The sequence below is a fragment of the Simochromis diagramma genome, unplaced genomic scaffold, assembly GCF_900408965.1.
Source record: "Simochromis diagramma unplaced genomic scaffold, fSimDia1.1 OVJJ01000107.1, whole genome shotgun sequence".
NCBI lineage: Eukaryota > Metazoa > Chordata > Actinopteri > Cichliformes > Cichlidae > Simochromis > Simochromis diagramma.
The window spans coordinates 580,400-603,990 of NW_024387209.1; the positions used below are offsets into that span (position 1 = coordinate 580,400).

At 41.8% G+C, this 23,591-nt stretch overlaps 1 protein-coding gene across 1 annotated transcript in view; it reads left to right on the forward strand.

The window, feature by feature from the left end:
* The window catches only part of LOC120746144 (BCL-6 corepressor-like), a 76,016-nt gene that overhangs the window by 39,082 nt on the left and 13,343 nt on the right, over positions 1–23,591 (forward strand). Inside the window, exons 5-8 of the mRNA XM_040051440.1 lie at positions 1,470–1,910; positions 2,005–2,232; positions 12,586–12,941; positions 18,428–18,586. Coding sequence (XP_039907374.1) covers positions 1,470–1,910; positions 2,005–2,232; positions 12,586–12,941; positions 18,428–18,586 — 1,184 coding nt within the window. The remainder of the gene's footprint in view (positions 1–1,469; positions 1,911–2,004; positions 2,233–12,585; positions 12,942–18,427; positions 18,587–23,591) is intronic.

The window sequence follows — 23,591 nt, forward strand, 5'->3', positions numbered from 1 at the left end:
TTACATATGGCAACTTTTTGGGAGGGGATTTTATGTCAGATTATTGCTGACCTCTGCTGCAAAAAAAGATTTTTAATGAGATCCTAAACTAATCAAAGGATCTCAGAAACATTGAAAGTATTTTTTTTGACAAAATTCAAATCAGCAACTTAAAAAGTTTTCGGGAAAATCAAGAGTTGCTCAAATCTGCTGCTGCTGTTCTCAGGGCAGTTTTATTCTCTGTGTGCGTGCTAAGCGGCGGTCTTTAGTGCACGCAGCCAGACAACAACGTTTCCATGACGATTGCTTTGATGGCCCGTTGCCATAGCGCATAATGTGCCTGGAAGCAACGGGAAGCAGGGCAAGTCAGATGATTCAGAGAAGAGAGAGCATGGGAATATATGGAGGGAGAAAGATAGGGAGGCGGGATGATTAAAGAAAGGATGAAAGAAGAATAAAAAAGATGACAGAAGAGAGAAAGAAAGGAATGAGGAGAAGAAGAGAAAATGTGAAGATGAAGATGGAAAGAGTGAGCGAGAGACATAAAAGATGAGGGAGAGTATAAGGCGCCTGTCTTTGATCCTCTCAGCGGAAAAACAGAACACAGCTGTGTTTGTATTGCTCACTTTGTGAGGACTCAGCTTCCTTATGGGGACAAAAAACAAGCAAAAGGTAAATCAGGACACTTGAGGGTTAAGATGAGGTTAGGGCATCATTTTTCCTTGGTTTTTCAAAAGGTCCTGGATGCCATCTGGGTCAGTGGTGGTGGTGTCCAGGGGAAGATTAAAAATGCTTCAAATAAAATTATAAGAAAGCAGCTGGATAAACCCCTGAAATTAAGCTGCAAGATGAAGGACTCCTCTGCTTGCAGACTATAAATAAAGGAAGTTGGGATAACATATGCTGTTAAATGATGAGGGCACACAGCTGTGTAGGTTTTGGTTCAGTTAAGAGCAACAAGAACACATATACTGTAATATCGCCTAAGTCTAACTTCCAATTTTTAATGCATGGTCTCAGTTGAGTTTTTTTTAGATCAATTATTTACCAAGTCACATTTCGTAAGAGGCAGGCCATAAACTTTCCAAAGTAAAATGGCAAAAAACACCCCAGAAACAACTGGAAATAATACTAACCGACTGACAACAGTTGTCTCCAGTTGACCAACCTGAATGCATAGCTCTAAACTGTCGTTGTCTTTGGTTGTAACTAATAATGCAAGGTCTGTTGGCACTCAATGCAACTATTTTCATTTGGCTTATGGAGCGCCACCAAAAATCTTAGCTGTCTGTCTTTTCTGTGTATTCTTCTTCTTCTTCATTAAATCACTTATTGAAATCAGTGTCTTCAAACTATTACAAATTATGCCAATGTGTTTTGAGTAGTTAGTGTCTTCCCTCAGTCATTTTAAGATTCAGGCCCTGTACATGAATAGTGGTGTTAAACTAAGATGTACATTTTTTGTTTGTTTTTTTTTGTTTTTCATGCAGGTTTACACTCTCCCTGCCCTCACAACCACCTCCCTGTCTTGCCACTTTGTTGCAACTCCGACAACCTTCCCATCCCCAAGGAGAAGAATGATGGCTTTATGGAGAAAGAGAAAAAGAATGAACATGAAAGAGGAACTGGTCAGGAGAAAAAGACAGAGAACACTTGTTTTGGCTCACAGACAGAACAACAACAAAGGTTTTTCCCCCCATCCAGAGGCCTGTTTCAGGGAAACACCTCCACCCTTATGTCCAGCCCAGGCCTCACAGGTTCGAATCTGAATATGGAGATAAGTCGGCGGCGTATCTTCAGCCTTGAGCCTTTCCATCAGAGCAGCATCATAAACAGCCGGCTGAAGAGAGGGAGGGAGGAGGACAGAGAGGAGGAGATGGAGGTGGAGGAGGGGACGGAAAATCTGAGCAAGAAAGCCAAATTCACAAACGGTAAGAATTCAGAAAGTCTTCATGTCTGTGATTTTATCTTTTTGTGTTGGGATGCTGGAGTCTTCTCCTACTGACTCACTGGTCTTGATTACAGAGTCATCTCTGGAAGACGTGAAGAAGCTGAAGGTCTGCATCGAGTTGAATGGCCTTCGGCTCAACAAGCCCCGCCTACCCGGGGAGTTCAACCAATGGCTTCCAACTGGTCAGAGATCAGCAGAGGCCAACAGGAAGTTCAGAACAGATGTCCCATCCCTCAGGGCGAGGTCAGACATCAGCGAAGGCTGGTGTGAGCCCACATTTATGAGGAGGGATGGCACGAGAGGTAAACCCTCAAATTTTGCTCTTTAAACTTGACGCTTTGCCTCAGATGATTCTACGTGTATTCATGATCCGACTAAAGAACAATAAAAAAATTTAATGTACTGTGAAACTGGAAACTAAAGAATAAAATGTGTTTAGACACGAATAGAAACATGTCTATAAGCTGACAGCCCATGTCAAGTTTCATGATGATTTGGACTTGTTTCACTTATTAAACCACACTTCTAACCCACGCTGCATGAGGCACACATTTATGTGTCAGCGGCAGACCTCTAACAACTTTTATTCTGAAGGCAGAGCTGTGGGTTCAGAGCAGAAAGCTCTGCTGCTGTTGCTGCTCGTGCTGATGAAATCTCTCTCTGCGTCTCTCTGCTGTCATCAGTCCTCCACCTCTCCATTTTCTCCTCCACCCCCTCTCGTCTCTCCCTCACAGCTCTTTTTCCTCTCTCTGTGATTGCCGGAGCACACGAGTGGAATTACACCAACGACGTATGTGTATGTGAGCGTGTGTGTAAATCTGTGTGTGTATGAACCCGTGCGGCCTCGTGGCGTGCTAATAGCCGTCTAACATCTCCCAGATGGAGCTGTCACACTCGCAGTAATACATAGGGAATGTGTTAGCAGCCTCCTCCTCCTTGTCTCCTTGCTCTGTTTGTTGAAGGCTGCTCGGAGTGGCGCTCACAGTCTGTGCTTGTTCTCTTCAGGATGTCAAATTCACTTTAACTCAAACCAAACAAATCCAATTAAATCCAAACCTGCCATTAGTGGTGGTGGTGGTGGTGGTATTGGTGCATCTGACTTACAAAGTCTCTGCTGATTTCATGCGCTTGCCTAAAATCTGCAAATTTACTACATGCTAATGATGCTGATAACAAGGTCTGTAAAGCTATTACTTTTTAGGAGAAACAAGTTGGAATTATTGCAGACCAACACGTAATTAATTTAAATAAACCCAAATGCAGCACATTTGAATGCTGTTGGAACTTGATTTGTCAAGATGATACAATTAAAAGCATTGATTTAAATGTGATCCATTTACATCAAAATAGGAATGGACCAAATGGAGCACCCTGTGGTACACCAGATTTATGAAATAATTTAGGTGTTTAATTTGAACAGCCATTGGCTGCTTATGGTTACTTTTCTGCTGTCGTGGAGTTTGCTGGGAGCTCTGAGCAGTTACATTTACCAAAGCATGCACTGCAAGGATTTTGCTCACACTGATTGTTTCTCTGTATGAATGAATCTGTAAATACTGAAGTTATGTCAGTTTTTGTTGTCCAGAAGATTAACTTTACCAATGACTTAAAGCACTTTGAAGATATATGCAAGGCCTTCTTTGATAAAGACATTGTCTAGATGGGAACATACAGTGGGGCAAAAAAGTATTTAGTCAGCCACTCATTGTGCAAGTTCCCCACTTAAAATGATGACAGAGGTCAGTAATTTGCACCAGAGGTACACTTCAACTGTGAGAGACAGAATGTGAAAAAAAAATCCATGAATTCACATGGTAGGATTTGTAAAGAATTTATTCGTAAATTAGGGTGGAAAATAAGTATTTGGTCACCTCAAACAAGGAAAATCTCTGGCTCTCACAGACCTGTAACGTCTTCTGTAAGAAGCTTTTCTGTCCCCCACTCGTTACCTGTATGAATGGCACCTGTTTGAACTCATCATCTGTATAAAAGACACCTGTCCACAGCCTCAAACAGTCAGACTCCAAACTCCACCATGGCCAAGACCAAAGAGCTTTCGAAGGACACCAGGAAAAGTATTGTAGACCTGCACCAGACTGGGAAGAGTGAATCTACAATAGGCAAGCAGCTTGGTGTGAAAAAATCAACTGTGGGAGCAATCATCAGAAAATGGAAGACATACAAGACCACTGATAATCTCCCTCGATCTGGGGCTCCACGCAAGATCTCATCCCGTGGGGTCAAAATGATCATGAGAACAGTGAGCAAAGATCCCAGAACCACACGGGGGGACCTGGTGAATGACCTGCAGAGAGCTGGGACCAAAGTAACAAAGGTCACCATCAGTAACACACTACAACGGCAGGGAATCAAATCCCGCAGTGCCAGACGTGTTCCGCTGCTGAAGCCAGTGCATGTCCAGGCCCGTCTGAAGTTTGCCAGAGAGCACATGGATGATACAGCAGAGGATTGGGAGAATGTCATGTGGTCAGATGAAACCAAAGTAGAACTTTTTGGTATAAACTCAACTCGTCGTGTTTGGAGGAAGAAGAATACTGAGTTGCATCCCAAGAACACCATACCTACTGTGAAGCATGGGGGTGGAAACATCATGCTATGGGGCTGTTTTTCTGCCAAGGGGACAGGACGACTGATCCGTGTCAAGGACAGAATGAATGGGGCCATGTATCATGAGATTTTGAGCCAAAACCTCCTTCCATCAGTGAGAACTTTGAAGATGAAACGAGGCTGGGTCTTCCAACATGACAATGATCCAAAACACACCGCCTGGGCAACAAAGGAGTGGCTCCGTAAGAAGCATTTGAAAGTCCTGGAGTGGCCTAGCCAGTCTCCAGACCTCAACCCCATAGAAAATCTGTGGCGGGAGTTGAAAGTCCGTGTTGCTCGGCGACAGCCCCAAAACATCACTGCTCTCGAGAAGATCTGCATGGAGGAATGGGCCAAAATACCAGCTACTGTGTGTGCAAACCTGGTAAAGACCTATAGTAAACGTTTGACCTCTGTTATTGCCAACAAAGGTTATGTTACCAAGTATTGAGTTGTATTTTTGTTATTGACCAAATACTTATTTTCCACCCTAATTTACGAATAAATTCTTTACAAATCCTACCATGTGGATTCATGGATTTTTTTTTCACATTCTGTCTCTCACAGTTGAAGTGTACCTCTGGTGCAAATTACTGACCTCTGTCATCATTTTAAGTGGGGGAACTTGCACAATCGGTGGCTGACTAAATACTTTTTTGCCCCACTGTATGTTGCTCTAAACCTGTTTATTGCATTTAGCACTGATGGCCTAATATGCCACCATACCATCAGAGACGCAGGCTTTTGAACTGAGCACTGATAACAAGCCAGATGGTCCCCCTTCTTTTAGTCCAGAGGATGCTGTGTGTTCCATGTTTTTAAAAAAAAAAAAAAAAAAAAAAACAATTTCAATGTGTCTGATAACAGAACAGTTTTCCATTTTGCCTCAATTTTAAATGAGCTTTTGCCCATTTCTGTATAATGTTCACATAAAGCTTCTTTGCATGATATAGCTTTAACCTGCAATGGTGGATAGCATGGTAAACTCTTTTTATCTATTTCTGGATGCATTCCTGAGTCTATAAGGTGGTTTTTATGACAGAATTATCTTTGTTTTTAATGCAGTGCTTCCTCACAGCCCAGAGATCAGAAGCATTCATTACTGATTTTAAGCCTTTTTCCTCACACACAGAGATTCCTCCAAATTCAGTGAATCTTTTGATGATATTGTGTATGTTATATGAGAGATCTTCAACTCTTTTCAATTTTACATTGATAAACTATTAATAACTGCAATTTTTTACAGACTGGTGAAATCTGCCTCTCATGGATGCTCTTTTTATACCCAGTCGTGTTAATGATATGTAGTCAGTTAACTTAATAACAATGCCCTCCAACTGTTTATTTATAGCACCAATGATTTTTCAGGCACTTCCCAACTTTATTGACATGTCTTTCTGTCATTAAACTCAAAATAAAGTAACATTGTTTTTATGAAAAAGGCCTCATTCTATACAAGACTGAAGCCATATAAGAACTCCTCCTGCATGTATGGGGTAACATGGAATCTGACTGGGCCATGATACTCAATTTAAGAAGCAGCCTGTAGGACAGTCATTGGTGTGAATCTTGGTGGTAACCTAAGAAACCACTAATGGTTGTTGGTGGTAATAGAAGCCATCAGGCTGTAGAAAGAGTACTTTCAAATTTTGTTGGGCCAGGGGACTCCTGAAAAACCACCAATACCTGGGGTCGAGAAAGACTGCTGCCGTGACAAAAACAGAGGCTATACAGAAGGACTTTTTGTTGGCCTCAAAGAGGTTCCAGTAAACCATTCAGAAACTCAGGAAGGGAAAGCAGGGCTTGGGATTTTTGGTTGGGGAGTTACTGGTGCACATTGTGAATACTGCCATGTGGTGGAAGGGGTACTTTGAAAAGCTCCTTCCTTCCTGCAACAACACTGTTGTTGGTCAAGTTTACCAAAGGAAGCAGAGACTGAAAACTTGCTGAATATCTGGGCAAAAGTTGCAAAAGTTTCCCCCTAAAAGCTCTAGAAATTGTTGGGCAGTCTTCACTGACACACCTTTTCAGGGATACATGAACATCTGGAACAGTACCTATGAGGTAGCTGGGAGAGATAGTGGTTCTCATTTGCAAAAGGGTTCCCTCATATGTGATTCAATTGTCATGGTAACACACTGTTCAGCCTGTTGGAGAAAGCTGAAAAGGAAGCTTGGACCCTCTTTTCCTTCTCCAAAAAATTCCACCTTGGAACAGTGGGAAAGCTCTTTACCCATGGGATCATGGGAGTTTGACTATCAAGTCTGCATGTGTCTTATAAATGTGGAGAATATTTTTTTCCAGGTTCCCTGAGGTGAAGTAAGAGGTACTCTTAACTGTATAACTACAGGTTTCATGAGTCACAGTTACCTGTGGTCATACCTCAGTATAAGCAAGCCTTGACATAAAATCTAGCATGTCTTGGTGGGTGTTAAACTCCATAGAGGATGTCCCTTGTTGCCATTTCTGTTATTCATGGACAGGATCTCAGGCATAGCTGGGAAGTGGAGAGTGTCCATTTTGGGAAGTTCAGAATAGCATCTGATTTTTGCAGATGGTCTGGTTCTGTAGGCCTCAGAACATACTTTTGACACACGCTGGGACGTCTGCAGCAGAGTATGAAGCAACTAATATGAGTGTCAACATTTCTAGTCTGAGTCCATAATTCTCTGCAGGAAAAGAGCAGATAAGTTCTTCTATGATGCAGGAGAGTTGCTGCCCCAAGTAAAATCTTGTTTATAGAGGATGATAATGTGGACCATGAGATTGACCAGTGCTGCATTCACAGCCACAGGGGAGTTGTACCAGACCAGACAACCAGACACCCTACCCTTATCTGGGATCACTCTTTGAGGGTGTTTTCATACCTATAGTTTGATTACTTTGGTCTGAATCAGTTGGTGAGTTTGTAACCTTGTAGCTTTTCCATGTGGTTTGGGTTATTTTCACACAGAGAAAAATCAGAGTGAACTCCAAGTTAACCAAAATACATGACAATAAAATACGTGAGAATGTTCAGTCCGCTTATTACCGAGATGTCTGGGTTGGGAGCAACAAAAGTAAATACAGGAACACATTGAAGTCTTCTGAAGTATCCGAGAACACTGAGAATTCATGTTCATCTCACAGCTAGTTGCTGGTCCGTACACAACTTTGTACATCATAGTGCAATTCAGTATTCCAGAATGCAAAGCATACAAGTAAGTTTTTTAGCTCAAACTTACAACATACTAGGGTGCCAGTTTGGCTCAGTCGGATGAACGAGCGACCATGTTCCGCATGGTTGAAAGCAGCCAGCCCGGGTTCGGGTCTGGCCCGTGGCCCTTTGCTGCATGTCATCCCCTCTCTCTTCCCCTCCGCTTTCCAGTCTATATTCACTGTATTTATCCAATAAAGCCAGTCAAAGGGGCCAAAAAAAAAAAAACTTGCAACATAACTGGTAACAGTTAATTTGTAACTCTCTCGTTCAAAGGGTCTCAGTGCTGCTGTTTTGGACCCAGTGCGATTACTATGTTCACACCTGCACAAACAAACCGCGCCAAGGGGGAAAACAGATTAAATACCAAAGGTATGAAAACACCATGAGATACATTGGAGAGTTCAGATAATGGGAGGGAAATTGGAGCAGAGTCACTACTTCATTGTGTCAAAAGGAGCAAAAAGATTAAAAGCTCCAACTCTAAAAAGTTCTCATTGTAACCTGAAGCCAAGTGAGGAAGATACAAAGTGAAGAAACGCTCCTGTTGAATTCTATTCGTAAGGCTCTTCTTCTTCACTAGCTCAAGAAAAACCTTTGTTGGTCAATTTCATGACTTTTTAGACCTGGGGATAATGTCACCAGTTGTGACATTATTTATAGGCAACCTCTCCTAGTGAGTGTGGTCGTGGGCATTTGAAGGAAAATTACTATTTACTGTGTACTTTGAACTATATTGAAAGATAGCCATCTCCATTCTGTTCTAGAAAGACTATGTTCAATCCTAGTTTTATTCAGTTCACTGATCTTTACAACTGAGATAATGGAACTTGGGGAACACTGTAGAATTTTCTTCTACGATCGATCGATATGCACAGTCGCACCTGAAAGCACCAGGTGTTTGCAAGAGGGGCGTGGCCAGTGATTCCAGATAATGATCATGTCATGCTTGAGAAAACAATGAATGCTGCAGTTTGATGATTAAAATGAGGAGCTGTTTTACTGCGACAAATCCAGAGGGATTCGCACAGACACACACACTCAGTATTAGCCCTGTATGTGTGTGGGTCTTTACACGTGTCTCTAATTTTGTGTGTCTGCGCAAACTAGCTTCCAGTAAATGATAAATTCCTGTTTAGTAGCTTCACACATTCACGTGCGCCCTCATTATGTGCTGTATATGTTAATCCTATTCACAGAGAATGAGTACGTAGGTGAATAAAGTGTGTGTGTGTGTGTGTGTGTGTGTGTCTCTGTGTGTGTGTGAGTTTATGTGTGTCCAGGCTGATAAATAATTCAGCAGATGGAAGCGGCGTGACTCCCCGCCGGCTCTCAGAAACAACCTCTGGCTGTGTGTGTCTGTGTGCATGCGCGTGCAGTGGCATTTACACATTAGCGGTTGTGTGTGTGTGCGTGAGCGTGTGAGACGGCACAGCATGTGTGTGTTTTTCTGTGTGAGTGTTTCCTCCAGGCGTCTGCAATGGAAAACATTGCAAGCACTCTCTCTTTCCTCCCCTCCCCCACTATTTGCTACCTCGTTCGCTCGCTCGCACGCCTGCTTGCTCGCTGCTCCACTCAAGCGAGGAAGCTGTGTGTTTCTTTGTTCCTCTCTCACGCTCTCTCTTGCTCTGTCTCTTATTATCTAACCCGTCCCCGGCTGAAGGACAGACGGCGGCTCATTTTGGGCGATGAATAGAGTCTTTGCACAAACAGGAGAATGATCACAAGCTGCAAGAAAAGTTTAAGTTTGTCGCACAAATTGGCCATTTTTAAGGTCACCCTGAAAATGTATTGACTCCGATTAACAGAATATAATTTTTAAGTGACGTCCACATTTAGGTTGGACATACGTTGACAGCTGGCAACTTGGATAAAAAAATACCATTAACACAAAGCCATGGAACTAATTTTTCTATCATATCTGGTGTGATCTGTGTTTTAAACTGTCCTCATTTTCATTCATAACTCTAACTCAGCACTTCTAAGGGATATCATCATCCTTGATGTCCATCCAGCCTAAATCTCCATCAAATCCCTGAGAAATCTTAGAACACGACATATTGTTCTAAAATAAATTAACTGTGGTGTATCACATCTTTGGAAGTTTCGTTTTTCTAGCCATACTTAGGCCTGTTTACTGCCACACCTGTTCTCAATCAAGAAATAACTTAAATAGGACCTGTTTGACGAAGTGGAGTAGACCAAAAGCTCCTCAAAAGCTAGACATCAAGCATAATCCAAGGAAATTCCGGAACAAATGAGAAAAGTAATTGTGATCTATTAGTCTGGAAAATATTTCTAAAGCCATTTCTAAAACTGTGGGATTCCAGTGAACCACAGCGAGAGCCATTATCCACAAATGGCGAAAGCATGGAATAGTGGTGAACCTTCCCTGGAGTGGCTGGCCAACCAAAATTACCCCAAGAGTGCAGTGAGGACTCATCCAAGAGGTCACAAAGACCCCAGAACAACATCCAAAGAATTGCAGGCCTCAGTTAAAGTCACTGTTCATGGCTCTTCCATAAGAAACAACATTCATGGTTCATGGAACCAGGAATTTTGCTGTCTACAAAAACATCCTAAGAAGAATGTCCAGGCATCTGTTCATGACCTCAAGATGAAGTGCACTTCAGTCCATCTCTGAATGGCTTAAGAAGAACAAACTGAAGAATTTGGAGTGGCCTAGTCAAAGTCCTGACCTGAATCTGATTGAAATGCTGTTGCATGACCTTAAAAAGCTGGTTCATGCCCCAAAACGCTCCACTTTGACTGAATTACAATAATTCTGCCAAGATGAGTAGGTCAAAAATTCTCCACAGTGCTGTAAAAGACTCAGTTATGACAAACACTTGAATTGCAGTTGTCACTGCTAAGCAGAGATGGGCAGTAACGCGTTACTGTAATCTGATTACTTTTTTCAAGTAACGAGTAAAGTAAGGGATTACTATTGCAACAATGGTAATTCGATTACCGTTACTTTCCCGTAGGAACGCTGCGTTACTGCCTTACTAAAACCGTGATTTTTTTGCGAGAATGTCTCACGACAGTGACGTAAGCGAGTGCGACGTTAGTGACAACAGCTGTGTGCAGATCAACAATGGATCACATATCGATTGTGGGAGAGAGTATGAGCGTGCAGCGTTTAAAGCGTGGAAGTACTGACCTTACTTTGAGTTTGATTCCATAAAAAGTGACAAAAACATTAGCGTCCATCGTGCGTGGGAAGAAAACTTCTTTTTACAGCAATAAAAACCCCTAAACTTCCAAGCAAGCACCGAGTGCGCTGCCACGTAATGGGAAACTCACAGAAAAACTCGCGGATTCTTCCACTGACCGCTGCGGCCCACCTGCACCAGGGTAAACCTCTGCCTACCCTACTACTGCTTTACAGGTGAAAATAGAGCAAAAGGACCGCTAGTCTTTGATTTTATTTAGTTTCTGCTGTGTTTTACTTGCATCTATTTGAAAGAGTGAGTGTAAACACACAAAAACAATTATTTTATGTGCTGGAATGTGCAGAAAATAGGTTTAAATATTAAACAAATTTCTTCCAGTCAGAGAATGTTGCATATAATTAAATTTTTGCTTGATGCATAAAGTTAAAAGATTGAAACTAATAAAACAAGTTTTAAAAAGAGACTTTTCCATTTGATTACATTTTGTATGATGGATTATGTAGAAAAGTAGAATTGGGCTGAAAAATCTATCGCTTTATTACCTATTCAGGTTGTAAATCGTGTTTTTAAAAAGTAATTAGTTACTGATTACTTTTTTCAAGTAACTTGACCAACACTGCTGCTAAGGGTGGCCTAACCAGTTATTAGGTTTAGGGGGCAATCACTTTTTCACACAGAGCTGTGTAGTTTTGGATTTTTTTGCCCCTTAATAATAAACACCTTCGTTTAGAAAGTGAATTTTGTGTTTGCTCGTGTTATCGTTGTCTAATATTTAAATTTGTTTAATGATCTGAAAAAAAATAAGTGTTACAAACATAAAAAATAGGAGATCAGAAAGGGGCCAAACACTTTTTCACAACAACTCTAGGTCTTCAATATATTCTCTGTCAGAAACAAGCCATCCTGTCTCTTTAACCCTCATCCATCCATCTATTATCTGGGCTTATCCAAAGTCAGGTTGTGGTGGCTAGCATCTCCCTTAGAGATAGGATGAAGAGTTCAGTCATTTGAGAGCAGCTCAGAATAGAGCCGCTACTCTTCCACAGCGAAAGGAGCCTATTGAGGTAGTTTGGACATCTGACAAGGGTGCCTCCTGGGTGAGATATCCCAGCCATGTCCAACCGGGAGGAGGCCCTGAGGAAGACCCAGGACACGCTGGAGGTTATATCGCTATGCCTAGGATGTTCCCCTGGAGAGAAGAGGATGTTGTACTTTCACCTACAAATTTGTTTCTAGAGATTACTGAATCCATAATATTTTCTCCTAGCATCATATAAATTGCACTTCAGGATTTAGTTTTATAAAAACTAAAATAGAATTAACAACCTCTGATTCAAGACTGAGATATCTGTTAGATGGATTGTGATAAAAAGTCATTCTTATCTCTGGATAAATTGGAATCACTGTGACCGTCAGCATTTTAATGTAACTTTAATTAGTGACCAGATACCTGCAGGACATGCGTTCTGTTCACAGCCAAAACAGTGATTTTATACCTAACATAATGCTTTTAGTCGTTGTTCAAGTATTTCCACCACGATAAACAAGTTGATACCTGATGACTTTTTAAAAAAATTATTATTAATATCATTTGTAATTTTGAATCATTTCTGCCAGAATTTATGTTTTGACCAGAAACAATTCATCCCTGATTTGTCTTTTGTTTTTTCTTTCAGTTTTCCACATGGCCCCCCATCCCTCATCTCCTACCCATCTACCCCGGCAACCATCCAGCTCTGTACCTCGGCAACCGGCTCCCACATCTTTTGCCACCTTCACGTCCTTCCACCTTCAGGACAAGCATCAGAAGTTGAAGGAGAGCCGCAAGGTGTCAAATTTCCTTCCTTCCTTGCCTTCTCTTCCTCCCTCTTTCTCTTCATCACCTGACCCCCATCCATTCCGCTGCCATGATGATGACCCAGACAAGCCGAAAGGCAAGCGTCCCTGCAAGACGAAACACACCGGAGGAGAAGCAGCAAAGGCGGAGGGACAAGACGAGGGTGGAAGTGATGAAGAAGAAAGAAACGGGAAGGTCCGTTTTTTTCTCTTTATAAAATGTGATTTATTTATTATTTATTTAGAACGAATGGATTTTTGAAGGACACCTTGAATAGAACTGTGAGCATCTGAGAGAAAGTGCAAGAGGTCATCTGTGTATATGCTTAGTTTATGTGCTCTATTTCTTCCACTGCGTATTAGCAAGGGGAATACTGGCCACATCAAAACAATAGAGGACAAGACCTCTGACTCATTTCCTCTCAAAATATGAAAATAGAAAAGTGTGATTCATTTTATTTTGCCATCACACATGAAAATAATGAGACAGGCAGGCCACCTTAGATTTAAACCGCCACCCTTCAAATGCACACAAATGTGGTGAAATTGAGTTTGTTTTTGGGTTTTTTGTTTACTTAAATGCAGAAATGGTAACACATGCAAATGATGTGACTCAGAATGACTCAAACGCCCACACACTCACCCAGAGGGATGATGTCAAGAGGGAGCGCTTGTTTAACTCCTTGATATCGTTTTATATCTGTAGTAATACACCACAGCTGAAGGTAAAATCTAAGTGTCTAAATCAGGTGCTCGTCTGTGGACCGAAAAGAAAAGGGCATCTGGAACCGTTGTTTTATATTTGGTAAAACAAGTCCAGGTCACAACACCCACCAGTCTCTCTGGACAAAATGGTTCCTATAGGTTTGAAATACGATGGCTAGAAGTCAAAGTCTATGAGATAAGTGTGAGATATCCTAATCCTCAAGAGAAGTCTAAGCTAAAATGCCCATAAAACCAGTAACCAGTTCAAGATACCCATAAAACTGTCTTGGTATAATGACAAAACCTAAACGAGTCGCACATGACTAAAACAAGATGGCAACAAGTCCAAGTAAAAGCATAATTTCTGCAAAAAGGGCCAAGACGGTTTTCCAACACTCTATTTTTCGGTCTTGTTGTTTGTCCTCCCTCTCGTCTCTTTTCCGTCTCTGTTAATCGCTGCAATTATCGTCCTGATTGGAGCTCACTGGGAAAACTCAGCAGGGACGTATGTGTGTTTTTACTGTCTGCGTGTATGTGTGTGTGCATGCGCGTGTAATTCAATTCGCTGCAGATTAAACTGAAGGAGAGAGCGAGCGAAGGAAGGAGGGAGGGATGGAGTGACTGAAGGTTATGAAGGAAGAATAATATTCTCCGCATGTACTGCTGGTGTGCGTGTGTGTGTTCATACTGTGTGTGTGTGCGGGCGGAGGATTGTGTCGTTTTGACAGCTGCTGCACCGGAGATTTCCTCCGGGCAGCGAGGACACAAACACACGCTCACACACGCACACACTTTCTCTCTCTTCTCGCTCAGCCCTCCTCCTCCTTGTTGGAGTCTGCTGCGCTAGAAAACACACACACACACACCTCCAGGGCAAAGCTCGCATCCTGTTTGCCGATGCGTGGCGGCGAGCGGCTTCGTTTGACAGACGCCTGCACACGCACATTACACACTCACACAAACACCCTGACACACATAAAAACATTAACACGCACACACCGTCTGGCTGCTAAGCGGTGGAGGCTGTTGCGGTGGCGTCAGCAGCTCAGCGCTGCATTTTCATCCAGCTCTACCTGCTTCTGATTTGATTAAAAGTACAGAATATATTTGTGTATATTTAGGTTTGTTTCTGCTTAAATACAACAGAAAATACTTTTCATCACTGGAAAAAGATCAAGAAAATGTCCTCATTTATTAAAGTGACCAGTTAATTTTAATGTAAATATATTAGGACCATTATCAAATTGCTTCTGCCAATATTGTGAATGTTTAGTGTTTGTTGGTCTTGGTTTTGTTTTTCATTAATCTGGCAGTTCTGCCAAAGAGCTGCTGAGCGATGAACACTTGTTGAACTCACAGCCTTGAACCTTAATGTCGAAATAATTAACTCTTTGCAGGACCCAGTATCCTCTGGTTGGCTGATAGTTGTGTAGTGTTGTGCAGTAGTAGTAATTGCGTTGTTAGTTTAGATCTGATTTCCCAGTTTGCCGCTATATCCAGTTTACTCTGCCGATACAAAAGAGAGAAGTCATCTTGATTTTTCGCCAAATCGTCCAATTCTGACCTCCTTGTTGTTTGCATGATGGACAGGCTGATAGATGTGGTCAGTCCATGAAGACTCCTCTTCATGGACTGTGATGTTTGAAGATGACACTGTGATCTATAGTCAGAGTAGACATTAGAAGTAGTGAAAGTTGATGAGTTTAAATTCCTGGGGTCAACCATCCAAAGTAAAAGACAGTGCATAAGAGAGCTGAAGAAGAGAGTGCAGGGAGGGTGGAGTGGGTGGAGACAGGTGTGCAGGGGGATTTGTGACAGGACAGCAGCAAGACTGAAAGGGAATGTTTACAAGATGGTAGTAAGAATTGCTGTGATGTTTGTTTTGTTGATGATGGCACTGGCGAAAAGACAGGAGGCTGAGCTGAAGATGTTTAGATTTTAATTGACAAGATTAGAGACTGGACAAGATTAGAAATGAGTACATCTGCGGTTGAGCTGCTGAGGTTGAGCATTCTGGAGACAGAGAAGCAAGGCTGAGATGGTTTGGACATATCCAGAGGAGGGATAGTGGATAGAGCAAAGGATGGAGATGGAGCTGCCAGGCAGGAAGAAAAGAGGAAAAACTCAGAGAAGATTCATGGATGTAGTGAAAGAGGACAGAGGCAGAAGATTGGTGCAACAAAAGAAGAGGCTAGAGGAAGACTGAGAGGGAGGCAGATGATCCCTTAGGAGCAGTCTAAAGATGGAGAAGAAGAAAATATCCAGCTGATTGGATCTGACTGTGCTTATGTTAAACAGCATGTGTTGCGGAGTCATTTCTTGGCACATATTGGGCCCCTTACTGGTGGGGAATTGTTTAAACACCATTAATCCAAAAGATCAGCTTTGTGGTGGAATGGGAAATTTCCATCATGGGTGTGGAGTTGAAAAATCTGCAGCAACTGTTTAATGCTATCATGTCAACATGGACCAAAATCTCTGAGGAATGTTTCCAGCACCTTGTTGAATCTGTGCCATGGTCAATTAAGGCATCTGGATGCAAATTGGGGTCCAATCCAGTGACCTGGGTAATTAATTAGCTGGTGGGTGTGTAGAAGATTCAAAAAGTACACCAAAAATGCCAGATGTTGCATGTTCTTTTAGCAAAATGATTACAGTACAGTAAGCCAAATAAGCTAAAGTTGGTAGATGGTAGTATGTACAACCAGTCTAAAACAAGCTTAAAAGACATCAAAGACTTCAAAAGTAGGTCAAAATCCAATTCCAAGATAAAATCCACAACCAACCCCAAAATACATCTCAAATACATCTTGAGCCAAAGACCAAATCCACTGCCGTCTAAAGCCTGGTCCAAAGTCATAATCAGAATCAGTCCAAAACTAAACTCAATGTTTGTTTTCGAAAATTAGTCCAGACCGTGTCTAAAACCAGTTTGAAACCAGTTCCAAGATCAAATTTGCAGCCAGTCCACTATACACTCTGGAACAATTCCAAAACAACTGCAAATCTATTCTAAACCCAGAAACCAGTCCAAGGTCGAAATCACAATTTGTTTAAAATCAGTCCAATACTGTCAGTGTTGGGAAGGTTACTTTTAAAATGTATTCCACTACAGATTACAGAATACATGCCCCAAAATGTATTTTGTAACGTATTCTGTTACGTTACTCAATGAGAGTAACGTATTCTGAATACTTTGGATTACTTAATATATTATCATGCTGTTTACAACTACATGAATGTACTATTGCTGTGTGATTTATTACTATTACTGAAGGTCTGAACCATGGTAAAGGGACCTCTGGCTAATATGTCGGTTCCGTGTCGGGCTTGTAGCCAAAAAATACCTTTACTTTGTTGTCTGGGTCAACTCTGCTTGCGAGAGACAGACAGAGACATTGAAAGACTGCTCCAACGAACTTATTGTTTTGGAGGAAAACACAAACACAGTGTGCAGTCGAGTCTTAATAGCTTACTTACAACTGGGCTCGTCAGGCACTCTTCTTGGCTGCAGTGGTTATTATTATATTTACATGCTTCCAGCTCCCGTTTCTGCTCGATGACAACTCGTAGTTTTCCACTCTCCTTTTTCTCCCTCCTCGCGCTCACAGACCCATAACGTGTATGGCAGTCCATTCTCCCTGCAGCACGGACTACACTGCCCATGAGGCTACATTCTTTAGGGCTATGCCTGTAGGATTCTGCCTATTAGCTTAGCACAACAACAACAACAAAAAGGCGCTCTCTCACCCAGGAAACACACAGTCGCAGAGAGAGCGTGCGTCACCCTGTAACCATGGCAACCGTAACGCTGCCGCCTGGAACAACAGAACATGGCTGTCAAACAAAACCCAAACAGTCCTGACCCGCGACAATATGAAACAGGAAAATACCGCCGTGTAATCCATTTATTTCAACAAAGTAACTGTATTCTGAATACCACCTTTTTAAACGGTAACTGTAACGGAATACACTTACTCATATTTTGTATTTTAAATATGTAACGGTGGTACATGTATTCCGTTACTCCCCAACACTGAATACTGTACATGTTCGAAAGTCTAAAAGTAGTAAAATAAGCTCAAAACCAGTTCCAATATTTAGTCCAAAACCAGATTAAAACCCTTTCAAAACCAGTTGAAAACCAAGTTAAAATCTATATAACAGTGGTCCAAAAAACCTTGTAAATACCACCTTAAAACTAATAACATATTAACCAAATGTGAAGCCAGAACCCTGAGCTCCAAAAATTATCTAATTTTATGAGATGATGTGAAAAAATTCACACAGGAGCTGCAGCAAGTTCTCCAAGTCCAAAACGTTGTGCAGAGAACTGATCATCAAGAACACATGAGGACCTAAAATGACACCACGTGGAACCCCACACAAGAAAAAAGACGTTACTAATCCTGCTAAAGCTTTTCTTTGTTGTGCGTTAGAGTCAAAGTGTGATCCTGAGTGGCAACAACGCACAACAACACGCCTGAGGAAACAAGATAAAGAGGAAACACATGAAGGGGAACAGTGGGGAGAGGGGCGAGAGAGGCATGCCAACAGCGAGGAGAGGGAGAGAGAATCCTAATTTGTTCCTCCTTTGCTCTGTCTTTTACTTTAAGACAAACCATCACTCCCTCCTCCTCTTCCTCCTTCTCCTCCTCCATCTCCTCCTGAGCTTTCTGTCATCAGCCTCAGGCTTCACACACATACTCACAAAGGAAAACACGCACACACACACAAATCACACGAAAACAGAGTCGCGGGAGCAGAGGTGGTGACAGTGCTATTTTCAACCGAGCCTGAAAAAGTAGGGCTGTGCATGTGTGCTTTCGAGGGGGGGGGGGTGGCAATGACAGATGTAGAAAGAAAGTGAGCACATGTTTTTGTGTGTGTTTAATTGTTTTGTGGGTATAAAAAAAAAACTCAAGCACATGTTAATCACTTTAAATGTCACCTTTTTTCCTCCAAACACACACACAGGTCGCTCTGTCAGACTCATCTCGCTCGCCCAGTCATCGACCTCCTTCCCCACAACACAACCACAACGCCCGCCCCGTCCCTCCAGAGGTGCGCCGGCTCATTGTGAACAAAAACGCCGGAGAGACGCTGCTACAGCGAGCCGCCCGGCTGGGATACGAGGTAATAAAATGCAGACACACACACACGCACAGGTGTGCGGAGAGGTGGGTAACAGTTTTAAATTAGGCAGTCACAACTGTTGGTTATACGTGCAAATTTGATTGACTTTAGTTCAGTTTGTAACATTTTAGTCCATTTATTTATCGGGGCCATTTTTGTCTTGTTTCCCTCGAGGACAATGTAGTCCATTTTCCCCTTGAGAGCTATTTTAGTCCAGTTTCCCTCCATCAGTGTGCACATGTGCATGTGGCAAGTAAACTGCATGTTGTGTGTCTTGCAGTGTAAAAAGCACGTAAAGGATAGTTAAGAGTAAAGAGGTACAACTGGTGCCTTTACCATCTTAGTCCAGTTTTCCTCTTTGAGCGGGGTTTTGGCAGAGGTTGAAGCAAAAACTGAAGTTTGATGAAACCATTGAACAACACTTCTGGTCAGCATTGATTCTGGCAACCCATCAGGCAACTCTGGAGAATTTGTTTCCTGTTCATGTGTAGTTTCCTGTTTATGTGGAGGGGGTGCAGTGCTGCTGTCCTCAGCTGTGGATATGGTTGGAAAGGAATAATTTGAGGATCCCCTGAAACCCACTGACACGTCATCCACAGAGGAAGCAGTCTGGGGAGGATGACTCACACATTTCTGTCGTTAAAATCTCTGAAGTAATTCAACAGCTGTTTATTGGACTGACTGGGGTAGAGGTTTCTCTTCTTAAGAAAGGCGACCGGAGGATGTTCTCCTTCAGCAGGATCCCACTCCTCAGTTTCTCTGAGAAGGTCAACATCAGGGCATACTCAAGGTGAGATTTCACCTATTGGTCAATCCTCAACTTTAGGTGGAAAGATGCAGTTTTCATCCTCGTTGTGGACTTGGAGAAGCTATTCAGCCATGTGCCTTGAGGTGTCCCGTGGGGAGGGATTCAAGGGTATGTGGTATCGGGCTTGTTGTCACAGGATATTTGGGTCCTGTACAGCCGCAGTGGTTGGTGGTCTTAGACTTTTGTCTCTGCTTTTGCAGATTGTGTGGTTTTGTTGGATTTACTGAGCCATGACCTCTAGCTCACACTGAGGTGGTGTGCAGCCGAGTGTGAAGTGGCTGGAATGATAATTAGCACATTCAATTCTGAGGTTCTCAGCTGGAAAAGGATGAAGCCCACTCCAGGATGACAGCAAGTTTCACATGAAGTAAAGCTGATAACGCTGTTCAGAAGTTCATAATTGAGGGAAGATTCGAGCAAGACATTGACAGACAGATTGGTGAAGATGCTGTAGATTTACTGGTTGATTTGCCCTCAAACATAAACATGAGCTGTGAGTAGTGACCACAAGAAAGCTCATCACAGCCAGCTGTAGATGCCTCCTTGGTGAGATGTTCAACTGGTAGGAGACCCAGGACATGCTGGAGAGATTAGGTCTGTTGGCTGATTTGGAAATGCCTTGCTGTCACTGTTGTCTGAAGAATTGGCATCTTTGCTTAAACTGCTGCCTCTCTTACATGAAAATCTGAGTCCAGTTTTCCTCTCTGACATGTAAGTCTAGTTTTCCAGTCCAGTTATTCTTTGTTATATTTGTATCCAACTGTCTTCAGTGGTTTTTTTAAATGTCATTTTCATCAGTAAATTCAGTTCTGATTATAAACTCTAAGAACAAGAACAAAACATCACTGAATTCATGGCTTCTGGATTGTTGCATCAAAATGCTTTAAAAATAAATGTTTTTTTTTTTAATCTTTGATGTCAGGCTAAAAGAAAATCTTTTTGTTTTTTAGATTTTAGTTTGGCATTATGAACATCAGACATGTACACCGAAATACACTTGGACGTTTTCACACATTCATCCATTCATCCTCCTCCGCTGAGCATTGTTCTGCCTCACTCACTCTTTTTCTTAGCGGAGATCATTAATTCACACACTCCTCCTCTCGCCTTCCTTGAACTTTAATCCCCCGCTTCCAGATGAAAAAGATTAGAGAGAGACTTGCTTCCCATCCTTTCACATCCCCTCTCTCTCTAATTGAATTAGCCCTCGGCTCACTACTCATTCATTCCTCTTTTTCCCTGGTTTGATTCATTTTTCATAAAAATGAAGTCTCACCTTCATCTAAACACAAACTGAAACGCACGTGTGTACCGATCTACAGCAACAATATTTTCAAATTACCGAAGCAATAATTGGATCCGAAAGGAACAGTTAAAAGAGATAAAAATCAGGCACTGGTCTCGTTATTGCAAGTGCAGAAATAGTGAAAAAGTGTGTAAAGAGTCTCAGCTTTTCTTTGCCGCATTTCAGAGCAGCAACAGTTGATCAAGATGACTGCAGTTCATAATCAAAGCAAAAAACTGATGCTTTCATGTTCTGTTCTCAAATGTGAAATTTTGCTGTAAAGTGAATGGGTTTTTCTTTTCTTTTCTTTTTTTTTGCTGATTGTACAAAAAAATGGAAAGGCTCCTCTGTGTTCTTGAATGATAATTGGAAATGAAAATACTCATCAGATGCAGAACCATTTTAAAACACTGCATGACCAAGAAAAAAAAAATCAGACAGTGTAATATTATATTGGACCATGTTTAGCTTTGATGACAACACAAGTGCATCATGGCATCGTTTCAATAAGCTTCCGTCCAGTTTTGCATAATTTTTCACCAGGATTGTGAACACATGAACAGATGATGAGTAAGACTGTTGTATAAAGACTTCTACAGCACATCCCAAAGATTCTCAGTAGGGTTAAGGACTGAACTCTGTGCCGGCCAAATCATGTGTAAAAAAATAAATAAAATATAAAATGATGTCACATGCTCCCTGAAACACTCAGTGTGAGCCCGATGAATCCTGCCATTGTTTTCTGGGAAGATGCCCGCACCATCAGGGGAAAAAACTGTTGATTATTCAGTCCGATAGTCAGCTGACGTCATTTTTTGTGCACATAATATCACTGAACCTCGACCTGACCAACTGATGCAACAGATAATATTGTTGCCCACTTAGATTTGTAAATTAGGCAACAGGCGTGATGGATGCTTCACTTCATCCACCTCTCGTCGTACCTTTATGCACCCATACCTCTGCAACAGGCTAAATGTGAACTCATCAAACACCATGACATTTTCCATTGCTTGAGAGTCCGGTCTATGTATGTTCCCTAGCAAACTAAAGCCTTTTTTTTCTGATTAACGTCATGATAATTGGTTTTCTTAAAGTTATCTACAGTGTATCAGACAGTGTAATATTATATTGGACCATATTTAGCTTTGGTCCTGTTCCCTTGACTTCTTGGTTTTCCTTCACCATCAGAATGCCAAGAAAACCAGCCAACTACCAAAATTACCTCTAAATGATGCTGAACTGATGATTAATGAAGGTTTTTATTTTTATTGTTGTTTTTAATAATTTTAACATTAAAAAATCAGAAAAGCCTGATAAAAATATCCACCTGCTAGTAAATATATGCTGTAAACTATTGTTGGAAGCAGGCTGATATTACTGTCCCGCTTCCCTGGCTGTCATCTCAGGTAACATCAACTTGAATTTGTGACATTATGTTACAAACATCACAGCACTTTTTTTTTTGTTATTTCACTCAAATTCACTCAATGGGCTTGAAAATTAGTTTGGGATTTTTGTTTTGTTTTGGGGGGTTTTCAGGGTCTCATACACACATTCACATGGTGCGAATATTTCATGCTCTGTGTGACGGCTCCTGTCAGGGCTCACAGGTGTCGCCTAGCTTCTCGCTCTCTCTCTCTCTCTCATTGAGGTGCAGCGGTGAAGCTAATGAGCTCAGTTTGCATATGAAGCCATCATCCATCATCGCATACACACACACATTAACACACAGGTTTCCGTGCACACGTATAGAAGAACAGAAACAGTGAGGCTTTAATTATATTCTTAAGGTGGAACTGCTCTTTGCTTGTAACATGATGTTTCCATGTTGGTATGTTTTCCATATAGTGTGGGAATAATAAAGCCCCGTGAAACAAAAGTGTGACTTTAAGGGCTACTATATATTTTTTAGAGCTAAGGACAATTTGATTGAGGTGGTTGGTTTTATTGTTTGTATAGATGACTGTATCATCTACATAGAGACAAATAAATATTAGAATCAGAATCAGAATCAGAATGGGGTTTATTGCCAAATGTTGAGCAGGTTTACAACATTAGGAAATTGCTGCGGTGCTTCAGTGCAAACATGGTGTCATAAATAACACTTAAATAGACATGGAAAAAATAAAAGTAGGGATAAGAATTAAAAGTGCTACGTGGAAAGATATGTGCATGAGATATACATGAGATATATACATGAGAGTAAGAATTAAGAGTGCTACGTTGAAAGATATATACATGAGTGCAGGTGGTGATCAGTGCCAAACATGGAATGATGCAGTGAACACAGCGTAGGGTCATGTGTTAGTGGCGGGGACAGTCATATGGTTATTGTTCATGTGTCCAACAGCAGAGGGGAAGAAACTGTTCTTATGGCGAGAGGTTCTGGTGCGAATGGACCGGAGCCTCCTGCCTGAGGGGAGCAGGTCAAACAGACTGTGACCAGGGTGAGAAGGGTCAGCTGAGATCCGAGCTGCACGCCCCAGTGTCCTGGAGGTGTACAGGTCCTGCAAAGATGGGAGTCTGCAGCCAATCACCTTCTCAGCAGAGCGCACAACACGCTGCAGTCTCTGTTTGTCCCTGATAGTGGCTCCAGCGTACCACATTAACCCAACAAAACATTGTTTATCTGATCACTTTTTTGTGTGTTTGTGGTGATATATAGTTAGTCCTGTGGACCTAAAGAAGGTCAAGTGGGATGTGTAAGGGGGGGGGAGAGTCAGCATGAGTAAAGAGTGGAAATGATATTCACAATAAGTCAATTTTATATGTATTTTATTAATAAACTCTTTTCTTTATTTTGGAAATAATATTAGGCATTCTGTTTTTTTTCTCTCCTGGATTTCAGTAACTTCTTGTGGTCATTTGCTGATTGGTTCCAGCAACAGTGCACGATGTTTGTGGATTGA